The sequence below is a fragment of the Geotrypetes seraphini genome, chromosome 2 (assembly GCF_902459505.1).
Source record: "Geotrypetes seraphini chromosome 2, aGeoSer1.1, whole genome shotgun sequence".
Taxonomy (NCBI): Eukaryota; Metazoa; Chordata; class Amphibia; order Gymnophiona; family Dermophiidae; genus Geotrypetes; species Geotrypetes seraphini.
This window is the reverse complement of record NC_047085.1, coordinates 222,327,137-222,350,060: the sequence shown is the minus strand read 5'-3', so window position 1 is coordinate 222,350,060 and position 22,924 is coordinate 222,327,137. Positions and strand designations below refer to the sequence as shown.

The 22,924-nt window shown below is 47.9% G+C and overlaps 1 protein-coding gene across 1 annotated transcript in view; it reads left to right on the top strand.

The window, feature by feature from the left end:
* The window catches only part of DROSHA (drosha ribonuclease III), a 318,886-nt gene extending 296,208 nt beyond the window's left edge, over positions 1-22,678 (top strand). The window contains exons 31-32 of the mRNA XM_033934987.1: positions 9,804-9,850; positions 22,243-22,678. Coding sequence (XP_033790878.1) covers positions 9,804-9,850; positions 22,243-22,373 — 178 coding nt within the window. The 3' untranslated portion in view covers positions 22,374-22,678. The remainder of the gene's footprint in view (positions 1-9,803; positions 9,851-22,242) is intronic.
* Positions 22,679-22,924: the final 246 nt, after the last annotated feature.

Sequence of the window (22,924 nt, the reverse complement as noted above, 5' to 3'; positions counted from 1 at the left end):
GGGGTTTTCCATTGCATCTCCCTTTTCCTTCCTGGAATCTTAACATAATATTACAAGGTCACAGAAGAGCTCTATATTAGAGAGCTGCACGGGGATGACGGGAATCCCGCGGGGATCCCGCGGGTTCCCCCTTTGGGTCACGGGGATCCCGTGGGGACGCCCCCTAGGGTCGCGGGGATCCCGTGGGGACGCCTCCGAGGGTCGCGGGGTTCCTGCGGGGTTGGATCGCAGCGGGGTTGGTCGAGCCGCGAGGGTAGTCTCCTTCTCCTTACCTGCCCTGTCGCAGCACACATCCGAACGGAAATCTTCCCGATGTCAGCGCTGACGTCGGAGGGAGGGCTTAAGCAAAGCCCTCCCTTCCTCCGACGTCAGCGCTGACATCAGGAAGACTTCCGGTCGGCTGTGTGCGGCAGGGCAGGTAGGGAGAAGGCAATGGCGTACGAAAGAAGGGGGAGGGGGCGGACCGCCCCGGAGAATGTGCACAGCCGGTCAGATCCCCCGATCGACCGACAACAGGCCCGGCCGACAAATCTCCCTGCCCTGTAACCGCAAATCTAAATTACCTCTTACAGCAGCTTCACTACTCCAGCTGCTGTAAGAAGGTAATTTAGATTCGCGGTTACAGGACAGGGAGATTTGTCCGACCGGGCCTGTTCTGTTGTCGGTCGGGTGCAAAAGCGCCACAAAGGTGGAGGCAGGGAGGGAGGAAAGGTGGAGTGGAGAAGAAAAGACGCTTAAGGGGGGAGAAGGCCGCTGAAAGTACTGGGGAAGACAAAGGGGTGGAAAAGAACGCTGAAAGGACATGGGGAAGACAGAGGGGGGAGAAGGCCGCTGAAAGGACTGGGGAAGACAGAGGGGGGAGAAGGCCGCTGAAAGGACATGGGGAAGACAGAGGGGGGAGAAGGCCGCTGAAAGGACATGGGGAAGACAGAGGGGGGAGAAGGCCGCTGAAAGGACATGGGGAAGGCAGAGAGGGGAGAAGGATGCTGCCTGACAGGACATGGGAAAGATGGTGGGGGAGAAGGACACTGAAAGGAAATGGGGAAGAGGGAATGGGAAGAAGACGCTGGCAGGGAAGAAGGCAGAGGTGCCAGACTATGGGGGGAGCGGAGGGAAAAAGATGGGTGCCAGACCAATTTGGGAGGGTGGAGAAAGGGAGAGGCATAGTAACAGAGCAAATGGAAGACACAGAGAGAAGAGAGGCAGTGGATGGAAGGAATTGAATGAGAACATGAAGAAAGCAGAAACCAGGCAATAAAGGTAGGAAAAACATTATTATTTTTTTTTTTTTTTGCTTAAAGATAAAGTGGTATATTAGTTGTGTTGATAAAAATTTATAAACATTAGAGGCTCTGGTAGAAACCCATTTACAAAGTATGTATTCTTCCCAATTAATATTTCCAAATTAATTCTACCAGAGCCTTTAATTCAGTAGCATAATTAAATGAAATAACTATTTCTGTAGTTTATAGGGACAGGCGGGGACGTAGGGGATTCCTCGCGGGGACGGGTGGGTACGTAGGGGATTCTTTGCGGGGACGGGTGGGGACGGAGGGATTCCTCGCGGGGACGGGTGGGGACGGGTGGGAGTCCTCACGGGGACGGGTGGGACTTTGGCGGGGACGGGTGGGGACGGGTGGGATTTCTGTCCCCGCGCAACTCTCTACTCTATATGAGCCCTTACAGGAGGCTTCCCTTCTGAATCAGAGGGTGGTGGTTAATGGAAGTCGCTCAAAGGAAGGAAAGGTGACTATTGGAGTCCCTCAGGGTTCGGTGCTGGGGCCAATCCTGTTCAATATGTATGTAAGTGACATTGCTGAAGGGTTAGAAGGAAAAGTGTGCCTTTTTGCAGATGATACCAAGATTTGTAACAGAGTAGACACCGAAGAGGGAGTGGAAAATATGAAAAAGGATCTGCAAAAGTTAGAGGAATGGTCTAATGCCTGGCAACTAAAATTCAATGCAAAGAAATGCAGAGTAATGCATTTGGGGATTAATAATAGGAAGGAACCGTATATGCTGGGAGGAGAGAAGCTGATATGCACGGACGGGGAGAGGGACCTTGGGGTGATAGTGTCCGAAGATCTAAAGGCGAAAAAACAGTGCGACAAGGCAGTGGCTGCTGCCAGAAGGATTCTGGGCTGTATAAAGAGAGGCGTAGTCAGTAGAAGGAAGAAGGTGTTGATGCCCCTGTACAGGTCATTGGTGAGGCCCCACTTGGAGTATTGTGTTCAGTTTTGGAGACCGTATCTGGCGAAAGACGTAAGAAGACTTGAGGCGGTCCAGAGGAGGGCGACGAAAATGATAGGAGGCTTGCGCCAGAAGACGTATGAGGAGAGACTGGAAGCCCTGAATATGTATACCCTAGAGGAAAGGAGAGACAGGGGAGATATGATTCAGACGTTCAAATACTTAAAGGGTATTAACGTAGAACAAAATCTTTTCCAGAGAAAGGAAAATGGTAAAACCAGAGGACATAATTTGAGGTTGAGGGGTGGTAGATTCAGGGGCAATGTTAGGAAATTCTACTTTACGGAGAGGGTGGTGGATGCCTGGAATGCGCTCCCGAGAGAGGTGGTGGAGAGTAAAACTGTGACTGAGTTCAAAGAAGCGTGGGATGAACACAGAAGATTTAGAATCAGAAAATAATATTAAAGATTGAACTAGGCCAGTTACTGGGCAGACTTGTACGGTCTGTGTCTGTGCATGGCCGTTTGGAGGAGGAAGGGCAGGGGAGGGCTTCAATGGCTGGGAGGGTGTAGATGGGCTGGAGTAAGTCTTAACAGAGATTTCGGCAGTTGGAACCCAAGCACAGTACCGGGTAAAGCTTTGGATTCTCGCCCAGAAATAGCTAAGAAGAAAAAAAAAAAAAAAAAATTTAAATTGAATCTGGTTGGGCAGACTGGATGGACCATTCGGGTCTTTATCTGCCGTCATCTACTATGTTACTATGTTACTATGAATCTTACAGTCAAGACAGTGTTTCTGATGGCGATTACGTCGCATTAAGCTCTGTCCTGCAAGGAACCTTACATTAAGTTTATGGAAGCAGGGCTTTCCTTGTGCACTGTTCCGTCCTTCTTACCGAAAGTAGTCTTGGCCTTCCACATCAATTATGAAGTCCATTTGCCCACTTTTCACCCTTTGGGGTTTAAGAAAAAGAATAAAGTGTTGCATATGCTGGATGTCAAGCGAATGCTTCTCTGATACTTCAAAGTTACTAATGAGTTTTGCGTATCAGGTCACCTATTTGTTCTGACCAGTCATGCCAAGAAAAGGAGGCCAGCATATAAACCCTTGATTTCCAGATGAACAACTAATTATTTCGTATTTATATGATCTCTTGCCTTCAATGGCTGGGAGGGTGTAGATGGGCTGGAGTAGGTTTTGACGGAGATTTCGGCAGTTGGAACCCAAGCACAGTACTGGATAGAGCTTTGGATTCTTGCCCAGAAATAGCTAAGAAGAAAAAATTTAAAAAATTAAAATTGAATCAGGTTGTGCAGACTGGATGGACCATTCGGGTCTTTATCTGCCATCATCTACTATGTTACTATGTTACTATACACCTGATCACATTATATGTTGCTTGCTTTATAACTTCTATGTACTCCAAATCCCATTCTCTTGGATTGTAAATCGCCTTGAACCTCATTAGACTCAGAAATCACAGATTAGATTAGACTAAAATGGCCATTTCCTCTATGTACTGTATGTGGGCTTTGGTAAGCAGCCACTAATCACATTGAAAGTTCACTTCACTAGAGGAGTCACTACCTCATGGGCAGAGATTCGGGGAATCTGTAGAGCGGCTTCTAAAGGGTGGACATAGAGTCAGGAAAGATGCCACTTTCAGGCCCTCCGTTTTGAAAGCAGACTTACTGGGGGCTGCTTCGGTGGTACATCCTTAGAGTTTGGAACCTCTAGACTAGGGGTGTCCAAAAGGTCGATCACGAAGGCAACACGAGTCGATCGCGGAACCCATCCTGGACTCCATGATACTCACGTTGCTTTCGCGTTCTCCCTCCTTCCCGACTCTGTAAACAGGACAGCAGAAGTACCAGGCCCCCCCCCCCCCCCAAGATGTCAATTCTAACGTAAGAGAACTTCCTCTCCGACGTCAGAATTGACGTCGGGAGGGGGGTTGGTGGGCCCAATGCTTCTGCTGTCCCGTTTACGGCGTCGTGAAGCAGGGAGAGCTCAGAACTCGGTGGCGGTGGCAATTGGGGCCTGTTCCCCAATTGCGGCAGCGGCTAGGGGGACAGGGAGAAATAAAGACAGACGGGGGCAGGGAGAAAGAAAAACAAAGAAAGAAAGGGGGCAGGTAGGGAGACAGAAAGAAAGGGGGGCAGGAAGACAGAAAGAAAGAAGGGAAACAGAAGGAAAGAAAGGTAAGACAAAGAAAGGGGGCATGGAGAGAGAAAGACAGACAGAAAAAAAGAAAGGGGAGTAGGGAGAAAGAAAGGGGAGGGGAGCAGGGAGAGAGGAAGAAAAAGTTGAAGGAGGGAATGAGGTCTGGAGGACAGGAAGCAAACAGGAGGTTGAAAGAAGAGAAGAAATATTGGAAGCACCGTCAGAAGAAGAAAGTGCAACCAGAGACTCATGAAATCACCAGACAACAAAGGTAGGAGAAATGATTTTATTTTCAATTTATTGATCAAAATGTGTCCGTTTTGAGAATTTATATCTTCTGTCTATATTTTGCACTAAACCGCAATAGTGTTTTTTAGCGCAGGGAGCCTATGAGCGTTCAGCGCAGGGGCATTCAGCGCAGCTCCCTGCGCTAAAAACTGCTATCGTGGTTTAGTTAAAAGGGAGGGGGTATATTTGTCTATTTTTGTATAGTTATTACTGAGGTGACATTGCATAAAGTCATCTGCCTTGACCTCTTTGAAAAAACCCCGGAATATAAATGATAATTAACATTTTCTCTGCATACAGTGTGCTTTGTGGTTTTTTAAAATTTTGTTGTTGGTAGATCATTTTGACTTAGTCATTTTAAAAGTATCTTGCAAGGCCAAAAAGTGTGGGCACCCTTGCTCTAGACACATTACACTAGAAAGAAAAATTAGGTTCTTACCTAAATAATCTTCTTTCTTGTAAATATGTCTAGTGGGCCTGAAGCAGTTCTGCCTTAAGATCAGTCCGAATCTGGAGAATTCTCTTCTCTCAGATGAAATGAGAGGATTAAAAAAAGGGAAAAACACTCAAGAATGTAAGTCTCTGCTTAATAACAGGACATGCGAGTACGTAGCTACAAGTTCTATATAAGATTAGTGCTGTTTGAACACAAGTTTTGTACCTGTTTTGATCGGTTTCTTGAATGTTATGTTAATGGATATGTTTGTTACAGAGCAGAATAAAATTGTAGTGTCGGGAATTTTTCCCCGTTTCCAGCCTTCCAGTTATGGCTGTCATTACAGTGCTACTTGATTGTTTGGTACAAACTGAAGGGGCAGGAGCAGCTCCCTGGGAAGGAGGCAGAGTTCAAAAAATGATTGACAGCATTTTGCAGGCACCTTAGCGTTCAAGACCACAAGACATATCTACAAGAAAGAAGGTTATCGAGGTAAGAACCTAGTCTTTCTTTATCAAACCAAGTTACATTTATAGTAATTAATACCATATTAATATAGGTAATTAATAAATTAATATTAATATGGGCCTTTGGTTCAGCACAAACATATTAGAAAGGTTATTGTTGAGCTGTAAAACCCAATACTCATTGAAGTATTGGTTGGTCCCAACTCTCTTGAACTTTGTATTGATACCAGAGGATGGAAGCCCAAATTGCTAAGGTTCCTAGTCATCTTTTCATTCTAGTGATAGCCCCACTGTGAGTATTATTGAACGCCATACTGTCATCAAACTTTTGTAACCATTTATTCAGCCCTTTTTGACTTTTCCCTCTTTGCATCTCCAACACAACTCCTCTCCCTCTACGAATGAATTTTTAAAAATTGGTAAATGTGTTAAGGCATGTGGACCTTCACTAGTAGATAAGAGATTTATTTGAGAGACAGAGAAACATACAAACATAGAAAATAAAGGTAGATAAAGACCATATGGCCTATCCAGTCTGCCCATATATGCCATCTCCTATCCCTTCCTTTCCCTTAGAGATCCTATGTACTTGTCCTAAGCTTTCTTAAATTCAGGTACAGTCTAAATATCTACCACTGACACTGGGAGGCCAGTCCATAAATATACCACTCTTTTCCATGAAGAAGTATTTCCGAAAGTTACTCCTGAGTCTGTCCCCTGTCACCTTCATCAATGCCCCATCATCCCAGAGCTGCCTTTCAATTGCATTTATACCACAGAGGTATTTATTGTATATGTCTATATCATGACTCCCTTCTCCTGCCTTTTTTCCAATCTAATATAATAAAATGGTAAGCCGCGTATGCGCAGTTCCTAAGCGTGGGTCCGTTTTCTGTGAGCTGTAGCACACATAGGAAGTGCGCATGCGCGGCTTACGGTCTGGCCTCACGCGAGGCAAGACAAGTGGCATGCGCGCTCTTCACTGCTCTCCACCGATGCCAGCCGCTAACACCCCCTGCCCTCTCCAAGCTGGGACCGCAGCCAGCCAACGATCGCCTCCACAGCGCGCGAGAGGAGAAGGGAGAGGGCTGAGGGCTGTCCCGCTGGCAGCATGGCCCCGATCCCCTTGCGCCGCAGCAGCGTCGACAACTCCCCCCCCTCCCGCACCAACTGCTGCCGCTCCTGTTTGAAGCGACCTGATGAGGTTCGCGGCCGGCTGTAGCAAACCTCGCAGGCCGCTCTCCACATGAAGAACGTTCCCTCTGATGCGATCGCGTCAGAAGGAACATGCTATTATATGGAGAGCGGCCTGCGAGGTTCAATACAGCCGCCCATGAACCTAAGCAGGCCGCTTTCAAAAGGAGCGGCAGCGGCGGAAGGAAACCCGCAGGTAGGAGCCGCATGCCCCTACAGTACTCTCTCCCTTCGCCGCCGCCGTTCGTTCTTTCAAAGACGCAGCGGTGGCTACTCTCACGATCCCCGCCTGCGTCGGACTTCCGACGCAGGTGGGGATCATGAGAGGAGCCAACGCCGCGTCTTTCAACTAAAAACGCTTTTAAAAAATCTTCAGGCGCCAGCGACAGCTTGCCGCACGCGCCCCAACTTCCCAACGCCAAGCACCCTTTTAAAATCTTCAGGCGCGAGCGGCGGCTTGCCGCACACGCCCCTGACCTCCAAACCCCCCTGCCGGCATCTATTTTTCTTTCCTCCTCCCTCTCGCATGCTCACAGCGTTTAAATGAAAAGCGCTGCGCTGTGCTGCCACTGGCCTCACCATCTCCTCTCCACTGCGGCCCGCCCTCTCACAACTTCCTGTTTCCGCTAGGGTTGGCCGCACTGTAGAGAAGACACTGAGGCCAGCAACAGCGCTTTTCTGTGAGGCAAGTAAATTTCTGTGGGGCATATGCACAGGGGGAGCAGAAAATGAATGCTGCTGGACGGGGGAGGGAAAAGGAAGGGAACAGGGGGAGCAGGCAATGGGTGGGTGCACAGGGAAGAGGGGGAATGCTGCTGCTACACAGGGAAAGGGGGAATGCTGCTGCACAGGGAAGGAGGGAATGCTGCTGCTGTACAGGGAAGTGTGAGTGAATGCTGCTGTACAGGGAAGGGGGGAATGCTGTTGCTGCTACACAGAAGGGGGAATGCTGCTGTTGCTGCACAGGGAAGTGGGGGAGGGGGAGAAAGGGAAAGGGGGCCAGGGAACAATCTTGGTTTGCTTTGGGGGGAGACAAAAGGGGGCCATGGAGCGAGACAGAAAGATAGGCAGGCAGCGCACAAGAATGAAAAACAGACACACAGAAAGACAGCAGGCAGGGAGAGAAACAGAAATAAAGAAACACAGACAGGAAAAGGGGGCCAGGAAGAGAAACAGACAGAAAGAAAGACAGACAGTGGGAGGGAGAGACACAGAAAGAAAGAAAGACAGATAGACATATTCTAGCACCCGTTAATGTAACGGGCTTAATGACTAGTGTATATATATTGGGGCTGATATTCAGACCAAGGAAGGCAGCCCATCACCAGGGTCAACTTTGAGCCCAGATTTTCAATGCCAGGCCATTTCCAGTGACCAGCATTGAATATCCGGGGGATTTTTGGCTGGCGTTAACTAGCTATAATAATAATAATAATTTATTTTTTTGTATACCGCTATATCAGAAAGATTCGAAGCAGTTCACAACAAAGAAAAAATACATACAATCAAATGTAGTTAAAAAAGACATAATAATACAGTCAATTAAAATTGGAATACATCCCTGGTTCCAATACCTAGCTTATTTCCTGTTCCAAACATATGTATCTTGTTGTAAACATATGTCTCCTGCTGTAAACACTGCACCCTCTCCCGGCACGACGCTCTTTGTAAACCGCTTCGAACTTAAGGTATAGCGGTATATAAGAAATAAAATTATTATTATTATTTATAAGACAAGGATGAGTTAAACAGTAACACAGCTAAGATGTAAACATGTCAAACAGACGTTTCTTTAACGATTTTCTAATATTGGTTTTCTAAGACACGCTATGTCAATGTTCAGCACTGGCTAAGTTAATAGCAGCTAAAGTTAGGTCTGATATTTATGAGGCCTGGTTTTTGGCCACTAAACGTGATATAGATGGCTAAATTTTAGCTGCTAACCATGAATATTCAGAAAAGATAACTGGCTATCTCGCGCTCAATATTCACTTTTAGCCGGTTAAATGCTATTTAGCCAGTCAGTGACCGGTTAAATAGCTTTGAATATCAGGGGATCAAGTTTGTCCCCATACTCTTTATGGGAAAGACCAGTGACCATTTTAATAGCCACGCCTTGGGCTGACTGTATCCTGATTGTATCTTTTTGAAGGGGTGGTCTCCAGAATTCTTGCCAAAGACTTATACAAAGGCATTACAGTAGTACCTCAGTTTACGAGTGCACCGGTTTGCGAGTGTTTTGCAAGACGAGCAAAACATTTGTAGAATCGGTGCCTCGGAAACCGAGCATGGCTCAATTTACGAGCGCCCCCCTCGCAATCCGGCACCCTCCCCCCTGCGATCTGGCACCCTCTCCCCACAATTGGGCACCCCCTGACGCGATCTGGCACCCTCGCAGGCCTTGAGCATGCGCAGATGCTCAAGACCCAGCAGCCGAGGAGGCCAATCTTCGGGGTGCCCAGATGAAGGTAAGAAGCGACGGGGGGGGGGGGCAATCCAATCACGTTGGGGGGGTGCCCGATCGTGGTGGTGGGGTGCCCGATCGCGTCAGGGGGGGGTGCCGGATCGTGGCTGGGGGATGCCCAATCGCGTAGGGGGTGCCGGATCGCAGGAGGGGGTCTTCGAGGGGAACAATGCCGGTTCTCCGGGGGGGGGGGAACGCATCAAAGCGAGTTTCCATTATTTCCTATGGGGAAACTCGCTTTGATAAACGAGCATTTTGGATTACGAGCATTCTCCTGGAATGGATTATGCTCGTAATCCAAGGTACCACTGTATCTCTTTTTTTTTTTTTTTTTTTTTTTGGCTATTGCTCTCCCTATGCTCTCTAAAACCCTTCAGGTTTTTACTGTTGCCTTTTCTACCTTCAGCTTTGAAAACCTTTCTTGGTTTTGTGTATGACAAATTGAAGTTATACAAGTTGAACTTTGATTAGCCCTTATTACTGTCATAATGCAGCATCTCCTTCTTTGTGACTGCAGATAGTTTTGTGATACTTATCCATGAATGATTTGTAATAAAATTTTGCTGTACAGAATAATGATAATTTTCCTGTTTCTTGACAGTATTCAGCAAGCAGAAATGGGAGCTGCGGTAGATGCCCTTGAAAAATGTATGTATGATGAAGATTTTTTTTATTATTATTAATAAAACAGTTTTGCTAAGCTGTGGTTTTACAGGCTGGACAGTTTTATAATGTCACGTTAAATCATTCGGCACTAAATAGCATTAGTCAGCTTGTGTCAGAGACTGAATTTTCTCCTGCTGTGGGCACTTTAGCCACCCCAGGAGCAATCCTTCCTTTGTTGCAAAAGCCTATGCCTGCATGACTTCACTTAAATAATAGTGACCAATGGGGACAACAAGTTATTATTGATAGTTAATGGTCTGGTGGGTGGAACTGAAGGCTCAAGACATAGCCATTTTGCTGGAGATTTTCAATTAAAACCTCATTTCTCTCCCTCCCCCTCACAAAGTTAAAAAAAGTTTTGAATTTCCCTGATGAATGTGCTAAGTCAGAAATTGTTACCAATGAAATAATGGTGCATTGAACAGAATATAATATTGGGTATCAACTAAATTGAATACAGGATTCCAAGCCCATTGGTATAGTTCCCAGTTCCTTAACCTAATCCGTGTCATTGTTTGTGATTGCAGATGATTTTCTCAATAAACTATATAATAGATCTCTCATGCTAAGTCATTGTCAAACAGTAACATAGTAAATAATGGCAGATAAAAACCAGCATGGTTATTATTATTGTAACTGCTGTTCCTTGCAGGTTAACCCCTCTCTTATTTAAGGCTGTAACTGCCACCCTATGGAGGTTGCCTCTAATGCTTTTTCGTAATATGAAAATCATTTAAGTTTTGCTTTGAGTAGAAAATAGAGATCATTTGTGTTTATCTCATGCCTTTTTGAATTATGACTACTACTACTATTTATTATTTCTATAGCGCTGAAAGGTGTACGCAGAGCTGTACATTTTAACATACAATAGATAGTCCCTGCTCAGAAGAGCTTACAATCTAATTTAGACAGGACATTTCAGGGTTGGGGAGGTTATAGTAGGTATAGGTATCTGACAGCAGCAGGGTTGGGGAGATTATAGTGGGTATAGGTATCTTGACAGCAGTGAGGGGGAGTTAAGAGTTGAAAGTAGTTTCAAAAAAGTGGGCCTTTAGCTTGGATTTGAACACTGCCAGGGATGGAGCACAACGTGTTGATTTAGGCAAACTCTTCCAGGCATACGGCACCGCAAGAAAGAAGATACGGAGTCTGGAGTTGGCAGTGGAAGAGAAGGGTACAGATAAGGGGCTTGCTCGATGAGCAGAGATCATGGGGAGGGGGGAGCATAGGGAGAGATGAGCAAGGAGAGATCGGGAGGCTTCAGAGCGAACGCACTTGTAGGTCAGCAAGAGGAGTTTAAACTGTATTCGGAAATGGACGGGGAGGAAAGGGTTAATGTGAGAATAGTGGCTCTGACGGAATATGAGTCGCACAGCAGCATTTTGAACAGATTGAAGAGGCGAGAGACAGGTGCGCGGGAGGCTCGAGAGAAGTATGTTGCAGTAGTCTAAGCGCGAGGTGACGAGAGCGTGGACAAGGGTTTTGGTCCTGTGTTCAGAGAGAAGAGGATGGATTTTGGTAATGTTATAGAGGAGGAAGCGACAGGATTTGGCGGTCTGATGGATCTGAGCACAGAAGGAGAGAGAGTCAAAGATCACCCCAAAGTTGCGAGCTGACAAGACAGGGAGGAGGATAGCATTATCCACAGAGATAGAGAACGGTGAGAGGGGGGAGGCGGGTTTGGGGGAAAGATTAGAAGTTCAGTTTTAGCCAAATTCAGTTTGAGATAGTGGCGAGACATCCAAGCAGCAATGTCGGATCGGCAGGCTGAAATTCGGGCCTGAATTCCTGCAGAGATATCCGGCTTGGAGAGGTATTTTTGTCCCACCACTTCCACTGAAAGGGCATTCCTGGCCAAAACAGTCATGCAATTAACAACCAACAAATGGTTTATCATTGAAAAATCACATATCACAGAAATCAACTGTCCTTTGGTATAAAATTCTTGTCCTTGGTTTTTGTAAGCTAATTGCTTTGTTTTAGTGAAAGAACAACCTGGATTGACCACTGTCAGAGACTGGTTGAAGGGCTGATCTTGATATCCTCATATTTTGATCTTCCTTCAGAGAGCTCTTGGCAGAAGGTTTGTCCCTTCTTTCCTTTAAGGATAATATGGAAACTTTTTCCTGCTTATAAGAGGACAGTCCAGGGCAACAATAACCAGAGAGGGAGCAGAATCACATTTAAGGGCTGAGAAATTGATAGGAGGTGCAAGGTGAGTACAAAGCAGAATCTGAAAAAATTAAAACATCAATGATCTAGATGAAGCCATGAAAAAAATGGTAATGTTAGAGAGAAGAAAGATCAGCATTAAAGAAAATGTCCAAATAATTGGCAACAGTGGAGAAACAGAAGACCAAGAAACACAGCAAGATTTATAGATTTCAGTATCTAAGTACCGTATATATTCAAATATAAACTGACCTGAATATAAATCAAGGTAACCATTTTTCCCCAAAAAAAGTTTTGACTCGAATATAAACAAAAGTTAGAAATTTGTCTAATCATTGTGAGCCAATCTACAAAGGCTAGATGTCTTTGGCATAAGTTTTAACATGTTTATTAACTACTTGAGTTCTGTATGACTGAATGAAAGCTGAAGAACACTTTTCTTCCAAGCCATGTAGGCAATTTAAAAAGGCATGCACACCATTTGCATATGTAAATCAGGCTATGAATATTAATTTTTCAAAATTCATTATTTATATATAAATGAGGCAGCACATGGATATCATTGTTAATATCTACAAGTCATGTTGTCTATTTCATCCTTGCTTTTTGATTCAGAAAACCATGTATACAGATGTCATTGATTATTAGCTGCAAAAGTGGGATACTGAATCAGACTGGTGGCAGAAGACATGATTTCCTGAGAACATAAGAATTGCCGCTGCTAGGTCAGACCAGTGGTCCATCGTGCCCAGCAGTCCGCTCACACGGCGGCCTATAGGTCAAAGACCAGTAAGACCAGTGCCCTAACTGAGACCAGCCCTACTTGCATACGTTCCGGTTCAGCAGGAACCTGTCTAACTTTGTCTTGAATCCCTGGAGGGTGTTATCCCCTACAACGGCCTTCGGAAGAGCGTTCCAGTTTTCCACCACTTTCTGGGTGAAGAAGAACTTCCTTACGTTTGTAAGGAATCTATCCCCTTTTAACTTTAGAGAGTGCCCTCTCGTTCTCCCTATCTTGGAGAGGGTAAACAACCTGTCTTTATCTACTATGTCTATTCCCTTCAGTATCTTGAATGTTTCAATCATGTCCCCTCTCAGTCTCCTCTTTTCAAGGGAGAAGAGGCCCAGTTTCTCTAATCTCTCACTGTACAACAACTCCTCCAGCCCCATAACCATTTTAGTCGCTCATCTCTGGACCGTTTCGAGTAGTACTGTGTCCTTCTTTATGTACGTCGACCAGTGCTGGTCGCAGTATTCCAGGTGAGGACGTACTGTGGCCCGTTACAGCGGCATGATAACCTTCTCCGATCTGTTCTTGATCCCTTTCTTAATCATTCCTAGCATTCTGTTCGCCTTTTTCGACGCTGCCGCACATTGCACGGACGACTTCATCGACTTGTCGACCAGTACTCCCAAGTCTCTTTCCTGGGGGGTCTTTCCAAGTACCGCCCCGGACATCCTGTATTCGTGTATAATATTTTTGTTACCGACATGCATCACCTTGCACTTGCCCACATTGAACCTCATTTGCCATGTTGCGGCCCATTTCTCGAGCGTGTTTATGTCACGTTGCAGATCTTTGCAATCCTCCTGCGTCTTCACTACTCTGAATAACTTAGTATCGTCTGCAAATTTAATCACCTCGTTCGTTGTACGAATTTCCAGGTCGTTTATAAATATGTTGAAGAGCACGGGTCCAAGCACCGAAACCTGCAACACTCCACTCGTGACGCTTTTCCAGTCCGAGTATTGTCCATTTACTCCCACTCTCTGTTTCCTCTCTGCCAGCCAGTTTTTAAATACACATGAGTATTTTACCTTTAATTCCGTGGCTTGCAATTTTTTGAAGTAGTCGTTCATGCGGAACCTTGTCGAATGCCTTCTGAAAATCCAGATATACACTGTCGACTGGGTCACCTTTGTCTATCTGCCTGTTTACTCCCTCGAAGAAGTGCAATACACTGTCGACTGGGTCACCTTTGTCTATCTGCCTGTTTACTCCCTCGAAGAAGTGCAGCAAGTTCGTCAAGCAAGATCTTCGTTTGCTGAAGCCGTGCTGGCTGGTCCTCATCAAATTGTGTTCGTCAAGGTGCTCGATGCGGTTCTTTATCAGCACCTCTACCATCTTTCCCGGTACTGAGGTCAGACTCACCGGTCTGTAGTTTCCTGGATCATCCCTCAAACCTTTCTTGAAGATCGGCGTAACATTCACCACTTTCCTGTCTTCCGGAATCCTTTCCGATTTGATCGACAGATTGGCTGTTAGTTAAAGCAGTTCAACTATAGCCCCTTTCAGTGAAGAATAGTTTTAAGAAAATATTATTCCATGGACAGGATAGTGGATGTATGGGAAAGTCTCCCAAAGAAGACAGCGAAGTCAAAACAATAGCAGTATATCTCAGTCTCTGGCAGGTGGTAGGCAGTAAGCCTGTGCAGTCTAGTTAGTCTGCTAGGCCTTGGAGGCCCTTTTGTTCTTGGTTAGCTTAAAGTTTATTACACTTTAAACATAACTCATGGGTGTACAATACAAAAATCAATAAAAAAATTAAGACAGAAAAGCTCACTCACACATAAACCAAGAGATAAAAAATTATGATCCATCAGTACCCTAGAATAGTCAACTACCAACCCCTAGGACCGGGGTCAGCAACCTTTTTAAAGCAAAGAGCCATTTTTCTCCTAAAATATTTGACTCAAGATTTACAAAGAGGGGTTTGAGATGTGATGTTTTTAATGTGATATGGGTATATATGCATTTAACACAAAAACAAAACTTCCAATACTTACAGAAAATAAAGAAAAACAATTTAATGAGAGTTTTGACACTGTATTTCCACACAGAGTTGTTTCTGACGGCAGAAAAGGGCCGTTGGCCCAACAAGTCTACTTACTCAAAGAACCCTCCCCCTAAGAATTTTCCCGGAGTGTACCCACATGTTTATCCCATCGTCTCTTGAAGTCGAGCATGTTGCTGGCCTCGACAACCTGACGTGGAAGACTATTCCAACGATCAACCACCCTTTCGGTAAGAAGTATTTCCTGATGTTACCATGAAGTCTCCCACCCTTGAGTTTGAGCAGATGCCCTCTTGTTGCCGTGGGACCTGTAAGGAAAAAGATATCTTCCTCCACCTCAGTACGGCCTGTAAGATATTTGAATGTTTGTATCATGTCTCCCCTCTCTCTGCATTCTTCGAGAGAATATAACTGCAGCCTGCTTGGACGTTCTTCATATGGGAGATCCTTGAGTCCTGAGACCATCTTAGTGTGCATTTGCTGAACCGACTCCATCCTCTTCACATCCTTCTGATAATGCAGCCTCCAAAACTGAACACAGTACTCCAGATGAGGTCTCACCATGGACCTGTACAATGGCATTATAACTTCAGGCTTTCGGCTGACGAAACTTCTCCGGATGCAACCCATTTTTAAGCCTATCAATCTGCCTGCATACCTCCTCTAGACTGACCGTCAACCCTGTCAGTTTCACGTCTTTGTTTCCTGCTTCTCACAGTGCTGGTCTGAAGTTTGGCTGTCCTGGAGGCCGCTGTAATTTGTTACATGGTTTGATACAGTAGCAATATTTGAATAACGACTGGACAAGTTGTCAGAATTTTTAGGTGCAGGGAAATAAGGATGCCAAAGTGCGCAAAACCAATCTGATTTTCAGGATATTGCAGTGCATTCAGAGTTCTCGTGCATATTCATTAGTGATAGTGTGAAACCCAAACTAGTTTGTGACCCTCCTAGATTGTAGTTTGACACTCTCTTGATTTAAGGCAGAGATGGGTAATCACAGTCCTCAAGGGTCACAACCCAGTTGGGTTTTCAAGATTTCCACAAAGAATATGCATGCGATCTATTTACATGGAAGAAATAATATGCAAATCAATCTCATGCATATTCATAGTGGAAATTTTGAAAACCCAACTGGGTTGTGGCCCTCAGAATCGTGGTTGCCCACCCCTGATTTAAAGCCTGCAGTATTACAACAGAATAGACGGACTACTTGGGCCTTATGGTCTTTATCCCAGGATAAGCAGGCATGTTATTCTCACATGTGGGTGACGTCATCTACGGAGCCCCAGCGCGGACAGCTTTTCAAGCAAACTTGATTGAAGTTTCAAGTTTGCTATGCTGCACCACGCATGTGCATGCCTTCTTGTCCTCTAGAGGGCGCATCCCCACCTCGTGGTCCTCAGTTCAGTTTTTTCCGCGGAGCCAGAAGCCCTGTGGAAATTGTGCTCTCTTTTTTGTGCCTTCTGACACCGCGTCTGAGTCATTTTTCTCGGTCACTGTGCTTGTTTTCTTTATTATTTTATTCGTGTGTTCGTTACTCGTCAAAAAAAAAAAAAAATTTTTTTTCGTTCGGCTCCGGGAGCTCCCGGTAGCTGCGGCCGCGGGACCTCGTTCCGTTCCCGGCCGTTTTTCGGTTTCATGTCCCGTCCTTTGACGGGCTTTAAAAAGTGCACCCGGTGCGATCAGCTACTCTCTCTCACCGATCCCCACCGGTGGTGTTTACTTTGCCTGGGTCCCGAGCACCCCACCGATTCCTGTCCCAGGTGCTCGACTTTTCAGCCTAGAGCTCTCCGCCGCCGTCGTGCCAGAATGGCGGAGCTCTTTGCTGTCGACCCCGTGGAGCGGGCCTCGACGTCGGCCTCGGCTTCGGCCCCGGCCTTGACCTCGGCCTCGCCGAGGCATTCTGCTTCCTCGAAGCCGGCATCCTCAACCTCGAAGCCAACAGGGGGTAAGTCCTCTCTTCCTTCCTCAGCTCCGACTTCGAAGAAGCCATCCTTGGGATCCTCAACGGGTGCGGGTGGGTCGTCCTCGGCCCCGCCCCGAGCGTTGAAGTTGGGTGCCCCGAGGGAATACTCGAGACCGAGGTCGCCCTCAAGGGAGCACCCGCCGGCCCCGGATCTACCGGCCATGATGGGGGTCCCGGTGTTTCAGGACTTGCTCCGTGCCCTCATTGCCTCGGAGCTGTCCGGCGCCTTAGCGCACCTGCAGCCGGCTTCGGCTCCGAGTCGGCGGTCTCGGTGTCCTCGACTTCAGCCCCCGGGGTGGCTCCGGCCTCAACCCCGACCTTGCCCTCGACCTCGGTCGACCAACCGGATCGGAGTGTGTGGCCTCGGGACAAGGTGCGGAGAGTTCAGAGGATCTCTTACACCTCTTCCTCGTCGAGGTCCTCCTGGGGCTCCTCGCCCTCGGGTCGGCCTCGGGCGAAGCGCCGGCCGAGGAAGCCCAAGCGTTTCCACGGGTCTCCTCGGAGGCGCGGTCGCTCCTCGCCTACCGGGGCTGAGACGCTCCGTGTCTCGGAGCTCCGCCTCGATAATCTGAGGCTTTTCCGCTCCTCCGAGGTTGAGCGTTCGAGGGATTCCTCGCCGAGGCGGAAGGGGCGTGCCTCGATGCCCCATACCCCGGGGACTTCCCGCAGGGGTTCCTCGGGGCGTGGGCGGTCCCCGACCCCGTCGAGGTCGCTTGGGGCGGCTTCTTGGGGTTCGGGGTCTGGCATGGGTAAGGAACCTCGTTACTCCCGTGAGGCTTCCCCTTCCTTCTTGGCGACGAGGATTTCTCGATCTCCCTCTCCGCCTTCGAAGCCCTCCTCCTTTTTGAGATTTGTGCTTGATATGGGGAGGGCTTTGGACCTTGATCTGGCGTCAGGTTCGCTTTACACGAAGGAATTTTTGGAGGAGCAGGATTTGCCCTCTCCCCCTAGAGAGACTCCTCGGCTGCCTCTCAACAAGATTCTCCACCAGACCTTCCTGAGGAACTTGGACTCCCCTCTTACAGTCACAGCAGTTCCATCGAAGATGGAGTCTAAGTATCGCACAGTCCCTTGCAAGGGCTTCGATAAAACGCAGCTGTCCCACCAGTCGTTGCTGGTGGAGTCGGCGTTGAAGAAGTCCCAGCCGTCTAGGGTCTCTGCGGCAGTCCCCCCCCGGGCGGGAGGGTCGGACCCTGGACAAGTTTGGTCGTCGCCTCTATTCCAACTCCATGATGGCTGCCAGGGTCCTTAATTACGCATTCACCTTCTCATCCTATTTAAGGCAGATGGTGAAGGCGTTGCCCAGGTATTATGGGGTCCTGCCGGATTCCTATAAGGGGGATTTTGGTACCTTTATGGCCAATTTGTCCCAGCTACGCGTCTACCTTTTTCACGCAGTTTACGACGCGTTTGAGTTGGCCTCTCGTGTATCCGCCTTTGCGGTGGCGATGCGCCGTCTCGCGTGGCTTCGTACCCTGGATATGGACCCGAACTTGCAAGAACATCTGGCCAATCTTCCATGTGTGGGCTCCGAGTTGTTCGATGAGTCCATGGAGGCGGCGACCAAATGCTTGTCGGAACATGAGCGCTCTATCGCCTCATTGGTCCGTCCTAAACCCCGGGCCCCGCCGCAGAAGCCGTTTAGACCTCCTCCGCGGCGATACCCGCAGAAGTCTATGCCGGCTTTCTCGAGGCCTCTGCCCCGGCGTCCCCCTCAGCAGGGCAGAGCGTCCCAACCAAAGCCTCAGGCACAAGGGGCGTCTAAGCCGACTCCGTCTTTTTGACGTGATGTCCCCTCCGCACTGTCGAAGGATCCCCTTCCTATCGGGGGTCGCTTGCAGGCCTTTCTTCCAGCCTGGGCCGAGATCACGTCGGACGCTTGGGTGCTCCGGATCATCTCCGAGGGTTACTCGCTAAACTTCTTAGCCTTGCCGCCAGAACATCCGCCGGGGGCTTCTCTTGGCTGTCGAGACCAGCTTCCTCTTCTCCTGTCAGAAGCCAGGTCCTTGTTGAGTCTCCGGGCAGTGGAGCCAGTGCCCCCCGACCAAAGGGGACGGGGGTTTTACTCCCGTTACTTTTTGGTCCCGAAGAAGACAGGGGACTTGCGCCCCATTCTGGACCTCCGGAGGCTCAACAAGTTCCTTGTCCGGGAGAAGTTCCGTATGTTGTCCCTTCCAGTCCTGTACCCTCTGTTGGAATCGGGGGACTGGATGTGCTCACTGGACCTGAAGGAGGCATATACTCATGTTCCGGTGCATCCCGCCTTCCGCAAGTTCCTCAGGTTTCAGGTGGGGGGGTTGCACCTCCAGTATCGGGTCCTCCCCTTTGGGCTGGCTTCGTCCCCTCGAGTCTTCACGAAGTGTATGGTGGTGGTAGCGGCAGCTCTGAGATCTCGGGGGCTGCAGGTCTTCCCCTACCTGGACGATTGGTTGATCAAGGCGTCCTCCAAGGAAGGGGTTATTTCAGCGACCCGTCAGACTATCATTTTCCTTCAACGTCTGGGGTTCGAAGTGAACTTCCCCAAGTCTCAGTTGTGCCCGGCTCAATCCCTTCAGTTTATCGGGGCCGTGCTGGACACAGTTCGCCTTCGTTCGTTCCTCCCCCCGCCACAGTTGGAGGCCCTGCTTCGCTTAAGTCGACAGGTTTCGCTGCTACCCTCAGTTTCGGCGCAGCGCCTGATGGTACTGCTGGGCCACATGGCGTCGCCGGTCCATGTCACTCCGTTCGCCCGTTTGCACCTGATGCTTCCTCAGTGGACCTTGGCCTCCCAGTGGCGTCAGGATCGGGACCCTGTCTCCTCCCCTATCACTGTGACTCCTTCCTTGAGACGCTCGCTCCGTTGGTGGACCAACTCTTCCAATCTTTCCGGGGGTTTGCTCTTTCTCGTTCCTCCGCATTGCAAGGTCCTGACCACGGACTCTTCGGAGTACGCGTGGGGAGTTCATCTGGACGGTCTACGGACTCAGGGTCTATGGTCGGCAGAAGACCGGAGTTGTCACATCAATGTTTTAGAACTTTGTGCCATTTTCCTGGCTGCTCAAGCGTTCTGCCACCTGCTGCACGATCAGGTAGTTCTCGTGCAGACGGACAACCAGGTGGCCATGTATTATGTGAACAAACAAGGGGGAACGGGCTCTTGGGCTCTGTGCCGGGAAGCCCTGCGCCTTTGGGAATGGGCGGTCTCCCAGAACATCTTCCTGCGGGCGGTTTATATTCAGGGAGAGAAGAATTGTCTGGCCGACAAACTCAGTCGTCTTCTCCAGCCGCACGAGTGGTCGCTAAACTCCCGAGTTCTGCGCGAGGTCTTCGACCGCTGGGGGACTCCTCAGGTGGATCTGTTTGCCTCCCCGGAGACTCACAAACTGCCCCTCTATTGTTCTCGGATGTATGCACCGGACCGTCTCGAGGCAGATGCCTTTCTTCTCGACTGGGGGGGGGGGAGGTTCCTTTATGCGTTTCCTCCTTTTCCTCTGATCTTGAGGACGCTGGTTCATCTCAAGTCGTCCAGAGCCACGATGATTCTCATTGCGCCTCGTTGGCCTCGTCAGCACTGGTTCTCCCTGCTCCTTCAACTCAGTGTCAGGGAGCCTCTGCTTCTGCCTGTTTTTCCCTCTCTGCTGTCTCAGAGTCGGGGTTCGCTGTTGCATCCCAATCTTCAATCTTTACATCTGACGGCTTGGTTCCTTTCCCCATGACTTCACAGGTTTCTCAGTCTGTGAGGGAGGTTCTGGAAGCCTCGCGTAAGGTCTCGACTAGGCTTTGTTACTCTCAGAAGTGTTACTCTCAGATTTTCTTCCTGGTGTTCCTCGAACTGTCTGGATCCGAGTTCGGTTCCGGTGTCTTCGGTTCTGGAATATTTGTTGCATTTGTCCAGGTCTGGGCTGAAGACGACTTCCATTAGGGTGCATCTCAGTGCGATTGCTGCTTTCCATCGGCATCTCGAGGGTCGGTCTCTCTCTCTTCATCCTCTGGTGGTTCGTTTCATGAGGGGTCTAGTGAATGTTAATCCTCCTTTGAAACCTCCTCCTGTAGTTTGGGATCTTAATGTGGTTTTGGCTCAACTGATGAAACCTCCTTTCGAGCCTATTGACAAATCTCATCTTAAGTTTCTCACTTGGAAGGTGATCTTTTTGCTTGCGCTCACGTCCGCTCGGCGGATTAGCGAACTGCAGGCTTTGGTTGCGGACCCGCCCTTTACTGTGTTCCATCATGACAAGGTGGTTCTTCGCACCCATCCTAAATTTTTACCTAAGGTTGTGTCTGATTTCCACCTCAATCAGTCCATTGTTCTTCCGGTGTTTTTTCCGAAGCCCCACTCTCACCCAGGAGAGGCGGCACTTCATACGCTTGACTGTAAGAGGGTGTTGGCTTTTTATCTTCAACGCACCGAGTCTCATCGGAAGGTTCCTCAATTATTTTTGTCCTTTGATCCTAATTGATTGGGACGTCCTGTTTCCAAGCGCACCTTGTCCAACTGGTTGGCTGCTTGTATTTCCTTTTGCTATGCTCAGGCTGGTCTCGAGTTGCATGGTCGGGTCACGGGACATAAGGTCCGAGCGATGGCGGCTTCTGTTGCTTTCCTCCGGTCTACTCCGGTGGAGGACATCTGCAAGGATGCCACTTGGTCTTCGGTTCATACTTTCACCGCCCACTACTGTCTGGATACGTTATCCAGAAGCGACGGCCGGTTTGGCCAGTCGGTTTTGCGTAACCTGTTTTCCTAAATTGCCATCCTCCCACCTGCCCTTTTTTGGTTGGCTTGGAGGTCACCCACATGTGAGAATATCATGCCTGCTTGTCCTGGGATAAAGCACAGTTACTTACCGTAACAGGTGTTATCCAGGGACAGCAAGCATATATTCTCGCAACCCGCCCTCCTCCCCGGGGATGGCTTCTTTGCTGGCTATGGAACTGAGGACCACGAGGTGGGGATGCGCCCTCTAGAGGACAAGAAAGCATGCACATGCGTGGTGCAGCATAGCAAACTTGAAACTTCAATCAAGTTTGCTTGAAAAGCTGTCCGCGCTGGGGCTCCGTAGATGACGTCACCCACATGTGAGAATATATGCCTGCTGTCCCTGGATAACACCTGTTACGGTAAGTAACTGTGCTTTCTCTGCTATCATGTTCTCTGTTATAAGTGATTAAGGATTAGAAGTAAGATAATGACGGTGTTCTGACCATTTTTTTTCTCTCTCTGACAACCACTTTTCCCTCCTGCTGCATATAGCACAAAGAAGTGTATAAAAACACTGCATGTGTTGCTGTTTGCCCTCTACTAATGGGGCACATTGGAAGTCATGATCTCTGTTGTAGAAACTTTCTGTTGGTCCGATAAAAGATACCGCAACCTCCAAAGTACCCTATTTTTCCTAGGACTGATACAGCAGAAACATTTTAGTGCTTCCATTAATATGAAATATTACTCCTTCTTTCAGATAACTTTCCCCAGATGGCCCATCAGAAGCGCTTCATTGAACGGAAATACAGGCAGGAGTTGAAGGAGATGAAGTGGGAAAGAGAACATCATGAGAGAGGCTCAGATGAAGCCGAAGATGACATGAAATAAAGCCAGGGGGTGAAATGAGGAGCATATTCAATGCCCTTCACTGCAGAGACCCACCTCAGATTTATGCTGACTGTTAATGGCACATGCTCAGTGAAATGCATTACAAAATCATGTTGGGTTCTGTCTTTTTAATTAGATTTTTTATGTTCTCTTCTGTTTTAACCATCAAGAATTTTTTTTCTTTTAAATTGTATATTTGCAATCTTCTCCTTAAATTATGTTTTATTCACTTAATTTTATTAAAGTCATTTATGTCTATAAGAAACAATAAAATAATGCACAATTTCTGTATGGAAAACATGAAAAAATGACTTTTGAGAGTGACTTGTCTACTTTGTTGTTTTGTTGTAGTGGGAGGATTCATGTTGCAACTCAATTGTACTCTACCGTGTAAAGAGAGATTATTTTCCTTAATAGATTTTTTATACCGTCTTTTACAAGTGTAAACTTTAGATGTTTTTTGGGGGGTGGGGAGAGAGGGGATATATACTGTGTGTGTGTGTATATATGTGTGTATATATATATATATATATATATACACACACACACTA